We start from the raw sequence: 11288 nt of genomic DNA, 5'->3' as shown, positions 1-11288 counted from the left end.
TGTGTATGCAGCGTTCTGAACTTTGTTAGCACTCAGCCTTATATACAACGATTAAAGCTAAATGAACTGTATGCATAAACCGGTTTGCTTAAGCTTATGTGTTCATAAAGCGTTGTGGCGGAAGCACACGGCAACTCGAAACATTTGAAAATAGCATGAAGCGTGGTGTTGTTGTGGTTGAGCACTTAGGCTATTGAATAACAACTTTGCCTCAATAATGTGTACAAACAAATTATGTGATTTTTGCTGTTTATGTTGCTTGATATAAAACTTGTGTTTATATAGAAAAATGTTGATGCTTCCATTCTCAATCGATTATTGGCTTCAAAATCTTTTGCTACCCATAGCAACATACGGACACAAGCCTAGTATTTTTTTTAATCGCATAATCCAATTGTTTTTTAGCCAAGCATAATCCAATTGCTGACTCCGCAACAGGTTGTTTCATTCAAAAACCACGGCCCATGGGCTGCAGAAGGAAAACAAAATCAGGAGGGTGTGGGTCCCAGGCGTCAGACTCATCCCGAACCGCCTCGCCTCGCCGAGGAGGGATTGGAGTCCAACCCCAACACGGCGACGACGCGACGACAAAAAGACAAGGAAATCTCCTCCCTCTTCCTCTCTGTCTCTCCAATCCCCCCACAAATTCCCCTCACCTCTCTCGCTTCCGGCCTCCCGTCGCGAGAGCAAGCATCGACCAGGTACTAATTCCTCCCCCGCTCTAGCAATTTCCTCGGATTCATTCTCCCCGCTCCCCCGATCACGAGCTCTCCCCGCCGCGGAGCCGTGGATTTTGACCCCAGATTTCGCGGCCCTCGGCGCCCCGGGTTAGCCGGGGTTCGGGGAGATCCGCGGATTCGCGGCGTCTCGCCGGGGGGTTAGACGGCCGCGTAGATTCATCGCCCCCCACCGCTTGCTCTTTTGCTGGGTGGAGGATTTAGGGTTTGATTCGCTCGGACCGCGCCGGCGCCCTAGATACTCTAGTTACCTACCTGCTCGCGAGATTGGATGGTACTTTCCGGCGTTATTTTATTGCTTTCCGTTGCTGACTCTAGCGCTCGTGATTTTGTTGCAGGTGCTGAAACCCGCGCGCGTTTGATGGATGATGACTGTTCCGATGGATAGTGCTACCCCCACCCCGACGTCCTCACGGGACCTCGCGGAACGCCTCTTCAACAAGGTCTCGAGCCCGTTATTTTCTTTTGTTTCCTTTGCATGTTACACCTAATATGGCTGCTCTCCGCAGCAGGTTTTTGATCTAGTGGTGTCCTCTATGTCCCGGCCTTTTGCTGCTTGTTAGCTTATCTGTCATGTTCTGTAGATGCTCTATTAGATTTTGGAGGATGTAATTGTGTTTAAGTCAATGCTTTGCATGTATTCTGGTTTCTCCAAACATTGCAAGGAGATTCAATTGATATCAGTCCATGCAGAGCATTACTATACAATGGTGACATTGCAATGTTAATTGTGCAGAATAACGAACTCGAAGATCAGCTCCGCAAGTCCGTGCAGTCCAAAGTCCCGTCAGATCCCAACATATGGCTTCAGATGCGTGACAATTTTGAGAAGATAATTCTTATAGATCATGACTTCTCTGAACAGAATGAGGTAGAGTATCTCCTCTGGCAGCTGCACTACAAAAGAATTGAGGACTTCAGGAGGAGCATTAGTGCTGCAAACTCGGCTGCATCTCAGAGTGGGAAGAGCAGTGCCAACCCAGATCGAGTGAAGAGAATTAAATCAGCCTTCAAAAGCTTCCTTTCAGAAGCAACTGGCTTCTATCATGACTTGATGTTAAAGATCAAATCCAACTGTGGCCTTCCACTTGGTTACTTTCCAGAGGGCTTTGAGAATGCTAGCAACTCTGTGAGAGATGACAAGAAAACAGCTCAGTTGAAGAAAGGTTTGATTTCATGCCATCGCTGCCTAATATATTTGGGAGATCTTGCTCGTTACAAGAGTTTGCATGGTGATGGTGATTCTGCTAGTCGTGAATATGCTGCCGCTTCTAGTTACTACAAGGAGGCAGCTTCTATCTATCCTTCCAGTGGAAACCCTCATCATCAGGTTTGATCACATTGCTATATTTGCTCGATTGATTATTTTAATCACTACTCAGTTTTTTAATGATTGCTCTTTCCTTTTTTTTTTCCAGCTTGCTATACTAGCTTCTTACTCAGGCAATGAGGTGGTAGCTGTTTATAGGTACTTCCGAAGCTTAGCTGCAGATACTCCTTTTACCACTGCACGGGACAACTTGATTATTCTCTTCGAGAAGGTATTGGTGCTATCTCTTTGTTAACTCAGATCTGTAGTTAGTTCTTATCATGCTTTCTCATTTTGGTTTGATACCTCTATTAGAACTGGTTTGCTACAATATGTGAGAATTATCATGGATTCATGGGTCTCCTGACTTGTCTGCTAATCTCTGTATTCTTTGCATGATGATATCTGAATATCAGATGGATGGTTGGATTTCTGTTTAGCGTTACTTAATTATTGCTGTGGAACATGAGATATGACCATTGGCACTTTTTACAATTGTATATGATACAGATATCATGTAATGTCACTTGTTTTGCATGTTCAGACGTGGCAAATGATTTATTTTCTCCTCTGTCCCTGTGAAACCATGTACAGCTGTCGAGCTCAGAATGTTTTATTATGTAAAGCTGTCGCGTTTAGAATGTTACAGTTCATCTTGAGATGTTTTTAATGACTCCAGTCATGCAAGATTGCCATTTTTATATGGTCTCCAATGGCTGAAACTGAGCAATTCACATTGTATATGCTAAAAGAATTAAGTGAAATTAGCTATTGAGGCATCTATATTTATGCTTTCTCATATGTAAGTCTTAGCATTTTGGTTGATATCGATAACCCAAGGTATCACTCCTTTGTGGCTCAAGGTAGATGCATAAATATTGTGTATCAAATTAAGTGGAGAATTTTGTGCATTTTATCTACTAGATGAACATATGTAGTCAATAGATAATGGTAGGATATATTTTCCGATTGCATGTATTCCATAGTCTTGCACATTACTTGCATATCAACCTCCTAATATGTTGTCATAAAGAATGCTAGCGTTTTGCTGGTTCATATAACTTCTGTTTATCAGATCAGGTTAATTGTTAACCTTGATTGCAGTTTATTATTATTTGTTCATATTGTTCTTGCTATTTCCTAGATTCTCCTATCATATTAGCATCATTCTCTTGAGTAATAAACAACACAAACAAACAGCATTCTTTTGGACCAGACATAATAGGTCTAGTTTTATTGAATGTATAGCAACAGGACATGAAATGGTGAGTGGGTTAAGGCTTCCTTTTATTAAAAGAACAGAAAATGTTTTCATCGGGAAGTCGACATATATTTCCAGATTTGCACTATAAAATAGAAATTCATGATGGTACAACTTCCTATGCAGAATCGTCAAAGCTATGGACAGCTGCCAGATAACAATAAAGTTCCCATTGCTAAGACATTACCCCCACGCGCATCTGGGAGGGGCCGAGGACGGGGTGAAGTAAGGTTTCAGCCAAAAGATGTTAATGCAGAAACAGCTGCAAGAGAGCGGGAGTGCAATATTCTGGATACATTGAAGACCTTCTATATACGATTTGTTAGGCTCAATGGGATTCTTTTCACGAGGACCAGGTATATTCGAGTTGCTTACATGACTGAACTGTTATGTTCAACCCTCTTGCGCTTGGTGTCAACCTGCCTACATAATAATTCTTCTTTCTTTTCTCCTTTTTCACAGTTTGGAAACATTTGGGGAGCTGTTTTCTTCAGTCAGCAATGATTTGCAGATTCTTCTTTCATCTGGTCTTGAGGAGGAGCTTAATTTCGGTTCTGATACTGCAGAAAATGCATTAGCTGTTGTTAGACTCACTGCCATCCTTATATTCACAGTGCATAATGTAAAGAAAGAACCTGATAGCCAGTCATATGCTGAAATTGTGCAACGCAGAGTACTGCTTCAAAGTGCGTTTACAGCAGCTTTTGAGTTTGTTGGACGAATTCTCAGAAGGTGTTCAGAGCTTCGTGATGTTGCATCAAGTTTCTATCTGCCAGCCATTCTAGTCTACATGGAATGGCTGGCATCCCATCCAGAGTTGGCTGTTGATTCAGAGATGGAGGAAAAACATGCAAGTGCTAGATCTTTCTTCTGGAACCAGTGTATCGCATTTATGAATAAGCTCGTCCTCACAAACCTTGCAGCCATTGATGGTGATGACGATGAGGCTTGTTTTTCTAATATGAGCATGTATGAGGAGGGTGAAACTGTCAACAGGCTTGCCCTTTGGGAAGATCTTGAATTAAGAGGTTTTTTGCCATTAGTTCCTGCACATGTCATTTTGGATTTCTCAAGCAAACACACATTTGGAAATGTTGGAAGCACCAAGGAGAAGAAAGCACGGGTTCAACGGATTTTTGCCGCAGGGAAGTCACTGCTAAACTTTGTTCAGGTTGATCAGTGGAGGATATATTTTGATCCATCTTCGAAGAAGTTTGTCATGGCCAAGAAACCTCCTGTTCCCAAAGTTAGTGCCCCTCTACATGAGTCTGCTGATGCGCTCAAAACAAATGCCATTGAAACGGAGCATGAAGCGGTTAGAAGAATTGATTCAGTTTCTGGTAATATGGGTGCACTTCAATCGAAAGTGCAGTTGTGTCCTGAAGGAGACGATGATGAAGAAATTGTTTTCAAGCCTACATCTTCCGAGAAGTTTCCAAAAGCTTCTTCTGACCTGTCAGTTAATGGATACACCCATCCTGTACCAATGTCTGCTGCTGGTTGGCCAGCCAATGCTAGTTTAGTGTCTGTTCAGAGCACTTCATCAATGTCTGCGGCTGTTAATTATAACAGCACTGCATCTGCATCAGCTGCTGGTAATTATAACATTAACCAGTCGCTTCCTATGTCTTCGATCAGCTGGGCTGTTAATGGTGAGCAACAGGTGATTCCTAGCATTGATCCAAGATTTGAACTCATGCAGCCTGTTGAGGTGTCTGCTTCCAGCTGGATAAGCAATGGTGCACAGCATGTAGGTCCTCGGAACACAATGTCAACTTTTCCAGATGTTGTCTCTGACCCACGGGTATCTGCATCAATGGTTCCACGTTTCAGTAGCCCTGATTATTCGAAGTTGCTCAGTGAAAAAGAAATTCTCTTAATGAATGGATTGAAGAATGTAAACATAACTGGAAATGGTTATCTGGAGCAGAGATTGCAGGCTGGATTGAGTGGTTTACAGTCTATGGGGTATTCGCCTCAAATTCCTGTTGAATCTAGTGGTAACATTACAAATTTGATACATAATCAGGTAAAAATTACTGGAGAGACTATCCCCTCTACACTTGATTCAGTTGTACCTTCAATGGCACCATCAGGTGGTGCACCACTGAAATTCACTGAAGCACCACTAGCTGCTTCAAAGAAGAACCCTGTTAGTCGTCCATCAAAGCCTGTTGGACCACCTCCAGGATTTAATCATGTTACCCCTAAGCGTCAAGATGATTCTATTTCAGTTGAAAAATTGCAGAGCCCACAGGTCGATGATTACAGCTGGTTGGATGGCTATCAGCCATCAGTGGATCATGTCCACAATTTAAGAGCTGTTTATCCTGGTGTGAGTGCTAGTAGCACTGCATTCACCACTCCATTCCCCTTCCCTGGGAAACAGCAGGTCTCTGGGATACACCCACAAGGGCCAATTGAGAAGACATGGCAAGACTTCCATCTTTTTGAGCCTGCCAAACAGAATATGTTCCAAAATTACCAGCAAAAAAATCAGCAAAGTGGTCAAGTGGCTGAACAAGAGCCAACAAATTCTATCTGGTCCAACAGTTACCATGTGTGACTCAGTACTTGTACCAGAGTGATTGCTGGTAAAGATCCTTCCTTTCAGTGTCAATTAGCCATTACACATGAGTTTTTATTATCTCAGTATTTGTTATAGCATGTGGTCTTTATCATTTCACTTTGTGCATTCTATTTTACTGGAGCATATTTTGGTTTGCATCTCTAAGGATGTTGCAGTTCTCATTAATATTGTTTTTATTTCATTTATTATATAGGAGTTGCTGGGGATCGTTGGATTAAGTGGCACAGCTTGACCCCCTATTGAGTTCGGCCCACACCTGCAGCCCTCTCATAGTGTTAAATTTCTTTTGAGAATGGTATTCTTTGAAGCATGGCAATGGCTGCTGTTAGGTTTGGTAAGTTTGATGCCTCAGTTCTATGCAGGTTATTTGGATGCGCATGCTTTCAATTTGTCTTCCCTTCTGTTTGTTCTTTTGAGATGTATTCACTGGGAGGTGGCTTATATCATAAATTCTTGAAATTTGGAGTATACTTCCTCAGTTGTTTTTTGTGATATTTTTTAGGGCAGTTGTTTTTTGTGGTTGGTCGCTATTAGATTCAACTGTAATATGCACTAGGATTTTTCAACCAATTTTACTTTAGGCCAAAAGGAGTAATCATTACATTGCTATTATCAACAGTTCTTGTGGCTTTTTATGCCTGGAATTGTATTGGTGTAATGCCATTATAGGGGTTTGTTCAGGAGCTTGGTAATTATTTATAAATGATATTGTTTAATCTTCCAATAGTTTATCTAAGTATGTGGTATGAGGAGAGGGGTTAAGAAAGAGACTGCATTTACTTATGAAATTGGAACATCATTGATAAGGTATACCAGGATGAAATAAGATGATAGTAATTCTAAAACGACTTGTATCTATTTAGCAATAGACTGTAGGGTTAAAGGACTTCCTGCAATTGGATGGAATACCTACGCCTTCTGCATTCAATAGTGTAACTTGCAAATTCGATGAGTGTGTTTTTTTATTGTTCTTAGCTAGATAAGTTGTCTCTTGGATAATTATTGTTTTGCAAATCTCTTTTATAGATCACCATTTGTCAAGAGCTACTCCAAATAAGGTCTGCTTGGGAAGTTGGGATGTTTGCATGTTGTGCTTATACATTATTTGGTTGGTTTGCAATTTACAGGGAGTGCCATCGTCTTCTGGGCCCAAGAGGGAGTGGAGGATGATTGATCAATCAGATGGGGATGAGTTGTATGAGGTCTTAAATGCTCAGACACAAAGGTTTGTTGAAACAAACTCGAATCCAGTGATTATAGGCACTCTGCACGGACCATATGCTTCATTTCTCATTGGACAAGTTAGCTACCACAAGAATGGCGAGAGTGAATGGTTGATGCAGCGACTGAAAGGCCATCAAGTGTGGAGTCAGTTGCTGGTTCTGCTATGTGATCTAACTATGAATAAAAGTTTAAGGAATAACTAGCATGTGGCCTAGTTGCTTCTCAAGTATGACTACTGTGTCTTGTTATCATGCTCCGTTCTGTTTGGAAACAATGTATCGGTTGGTGATTCGCTTGTTGATGCAAGTCACAATTAAATGTTTGGAACAGTTTGTCATGGTATTGTGTGGTACCTACAATTCCCTGAACTGTATGGACCAACCCTCAGTATTGCATAAATTGTCTGTGGTTTGATACAGTATCTTAAATGGTTTCTATTGATCTTTGTTAATGTGTGTCATTTTGGAGAACGAGCACCTGAACTGTGGTTATTGCTTTCCAGATTAAGTTGGTCAGGATCATAAGATGAGATGAAATGCAATTTATGCCTCTAATACCATGTGGAGCAGTCATTAAGTTTCTAAAATATTCTGCACCAAGTTTCATACATAGATGAAACCCCTCTCCTCCCTTGCTTTAAAATTTTAATATCGTATCATCAAATTTGCTTATGTGGCATATTATTTAATGTGAATGAACCCCCCGCAGTGGGCATTGGGACCGACTTTAGTGATCGACCAGCTGCACGTAAAGTCGAGCTTCGAGATTTTTATAACCCTGCCGATTTTCTCACTTGCTTGAGCTTTGAATGGCACTGTCCAGCTCCATAAGATGATGTCAAAACTAACAGTGTTATACTCCCTCCATTCAGTTATGATCGCTGTATTTCCCAAATTAAAAAATTCAGTATTGATCGCTGTATTTAGTCTCCGCCTCGGGTTTCCGCGAAGCAGCCCGTTCTGCTTCGTCGTCGCAGTAACTCCGGCGCGCCTCGGGACGATGGAGATGCAACGGCTTTGCCTTATGGAGATTAAAATTGGCTGCCCACAGGCCACATCGCTCCTGATCCACCACAAGTTCACATCCACCGGCGACTCGTTACACCCATGCGCCGCCGCCGCTACCGCAGCCTGCTCGCCAGCGCCGCACGTCGTCCCATCTCCAACGCCGCCTTCACCTCTCCTCGGGTCACGCTGTCCCGTCGGCAGCGTCTCTCCTCGGCTTGCTGCACCCATCGGTAGCGCCTTGCCATGGAAAACTTGGAGGACAGCGAGCACCATGGCACTGAAGAGGTCATCTACGAGTCTGACGAAGTTTATGTCGTGCTCGACACCTTCGCCGGCGAGACACAAGTTCCTGATTCCCTCAGCGCCGCGGACGTCGAAACGGTTGCCGTAGCCGAGAGCGAAGTCGACGTCGCTCATGCCCTAATGCTTCTCGCCAAGACTAAAGTGAACACGTTTCAAGCAGACAAGTTTCAAGCAGACAAGGAGGCACGGTACGTGGCAAATTTGATGATTCCTCTGCTGGTTCCTTGCTTGTACAGAGAGGACGACGAGGATGTCAAGGATGCAGCGACTGATCTTCATTGGATCAGTCATGGCTATGGTCATGGGTTTGGAGCACCCGAGGTTGCTGATGAAGAATGACGAATTCGATCTTGGAACATGTAGCCTGTTATGTTGAATTAGATCTATTTTAAGATTGCTTACCCTTTGATGTATGGAGAAAAAAAACTAAGCATTGTTCTGTTGAATTTTTACTTAGCTTCTGGTAGGAAGTGATGGACAATGAGTACTATATGTTTTTGGACGTGCTATAGTCCCATGCAAAAGAGAAATGTGCAAATCTATTTTAGTTGCAGATAGACAGTACGATCATCTAGTACATAGATAGACATGAAACACATGATAACCTAATGGACGAACTGAACAGCTTGATTATAAAGGTCTATAGAACACTTCAAGCTAATGGGCAGAGCACCTTGCATCTCCAAATGTGTCTTCTTCATGTGAGGAATGTCGTAGTGCTGACCTCCATTATGCTTCATAATCTCCATCATGCATCCTTGTTGTGTTAAAAAATTCCGATTGGCCCGATCCACCGGGTACTCACGGAATGCCTTCTCTACCTTGGCCACAATTTGATCAATATTGTTTGGTGTTCCTCTCTCAAACAATGCTTGGATAGCTGCAAAAAAAACCGAGATCTAGGACATTAAGATCTGGTGAATTTAGTGGCTGGCATGTTAGCCTAATGTCCCATCCATCAGCTTGGGCAGCGGCTACAAAAGCTGGGTCATTAACGGCAATATGAGTCCGAGCATTATCTCGCTGAATGAATATGGGTATATGTCTTTCCTCCGCTGGCCACTTTGCCTTGATCGCAGGCAACACCTTGTTTATGAGGAAGTCAAGGCTATGTTCTTTCTTAACTGATGTCATTGCCTTTGTGATCAAAGTACCTACACAAACCAAGTAAATTTAGCAAAGTCGATTTAACTAATATGCTGAATTTACCATCAAATATGCAATTTCCCGAATCTTGGTCGAGTGATCATAGCAAGGAACATCACCTTCTCTATAAAGTTTTTGCTCTTAACTTACCTGTGTGGCCTTTCCTCATCGTTCGCAAGATAATACTTTTGGTTTCATCGAGTCTTATAGAACCATTTCTCATCTATGTACACGACGTTGTACAGTGGCTTGAAGCTATGATCGTTATCTAGGTACAGTGCTTGAAGCATGGACAGTCAGTACCTAACACGAGCCTTCTTGTTCTCATCGGTCAAGCTAAATTTGAGGTCGTTAGTGTGCCTACGGAAATATCCTTCCTTGTAACGGTTATAAAGCGAGGTTTTCTTAACGCCTAGAGCATTGGCAAGATCCTGGAACGTTGTGCGCTGGCTCAAAGGCACGTCTTTGATCGCTTCCATATATATTTCTATTCTTTTGCGACAATTTCTAACAAGCTTGTTTTTAACACCTGCTATCCCACCATAGTCCTGTCCAGAGCGCCATATTCTCTGCACAACACAGCGAGACACACCAAACTTCTCTGCAACTTGCCTAGACACTCCATGATGCAAGACAGGAGGATCTGTCTTCGCCAACAATTCTAGATAAATGGCGATTTTTAATTCATCGGAGTAGTACCTCCTCTTTTTACCATTGGAACCTGCACGAAATAAAAACCATGATATCATGACATCTTAGCTACTGTACCAAAATCAAAAAATACCTAATGAATCAGTGAGTCGGCAAGACATATTCATGCGTAAAGACAAAACATTTTCAAGCTAAAAACATGAAACGTCCAGCAGCTCCTACATGTCCAGCAGGTACTTACCCGCCGCAGCTGTTCCATCAGCAGCAGCTCCGTCAGATCGTCCTTGTCCAGCAGCTTCTCCATCAGCATAAAGAGGAAATGAAATGAAGCTCAAAACATGAAACCGATCTTATCTTAATGAATCAGTGAGTCGGCACTGGAAGTTACCCGTTGCAGCTATTCCATCGCCAGTAGCTCCATCATGTACAGTAGGTACTCCATCAGCAGCAGCTTCGTCAGATCGTCGTTGTTCAGCAGACCCATCACCAGCAGCTACGTCGGCTCTTCGTTGTCCGGCTGCTTCTCCATCAGCAGCCGACTGCTCTTGTTGCGAGGCACCTAGGATAAAAAATCATCAGACATCATTCGAACCATGCATGAATGGCACTACAAACAAACACCAATACCTTCATCGGTCCACACCAAGTCATAATCGAGTTCATGTGCAGGCCCTTCCCACTCGCCAATTTCTTCCCAGTCTATGGGAGGTTCGGCATTGAGGTCTAACCCATTGGGCACCATTGTTACTGAAGTTGGTCGAGGGTAGCAGCGGGGAGGAGAAAAGTTGCGGACTGCCTCACATACATGGCGATTTATATAGATGCATCGCTCAGTTTTGAATTTTGGATTGAAAACGGAAGCCCGGGCATTAGAGCGCGCCGTTTTCATCAAGCGACGCCAAAAAAAAAAAAGCAGAGGAAAGGAATTGGCGCCCGCCGAAAAGAAAAAAGAGGCGCGCAGAAAAAGGATTAGGCGCGGAAGAGAGAATCACGCGCGGAGGAGAGAAGATTTGTTGGTTTTCGACGTGGGCCGCGGCAGTTAAAACTCGTGGGAAACAAG

General features: G+C 43.0%; 1 protein-coding gene across 1 annotated transcript; it reads left to right on the top strand.

Moving 5' to 3' along the window:
• The first annotated feature begins 543 nt into the window (after positions 1–543).
• On the top strand, positions 544–7572 carry LOC112879831 (protein SMG7). Its single transcript, XM_025944244.1, has 8 exons — positions 544–701; positions 1076–1180; positions 1474–2067; positions 2156–2278; positions 3434–3663; positions 3770–5901; positions 6091–6231; positions 7025–7572. The coding sequence occupies exons 2-6, from the start codon at positions 1103–1105 to the stop codon at positions 5871–5873; spliced, it is 3129 nt and encodes a 1042-aa protein (XP_025800029.1). The 5' UTR covers positions 544–701; positions 1076–1102; the 3' UTR covers positions 5874–5901; positions 6091–6231; positions 7025–7572.
• Positions 7573–11288: the final 3716 nt, after the last annotated feature.

The sequence above is a fragment of the Panicum hallii genome, chromosome 2 (genome assembly GCF_002211085.1).
Source record: "Panicum hallii strain FIL2 chromosome 2, PHallii_v3.1, whole genome shotgun sequence".
Taxonomy (NCBI): domain Eukaryota; kingdom Viridiplantae; phylum Streptophyta; class Magnoliopsida; order Poales; family Poaceae; genus Panicum; species Panicum hallii.
Note: the sequence above shows the minus strand (reverse complement) of the source record. Positions and strands in the feature narration are given on the sequence as shown.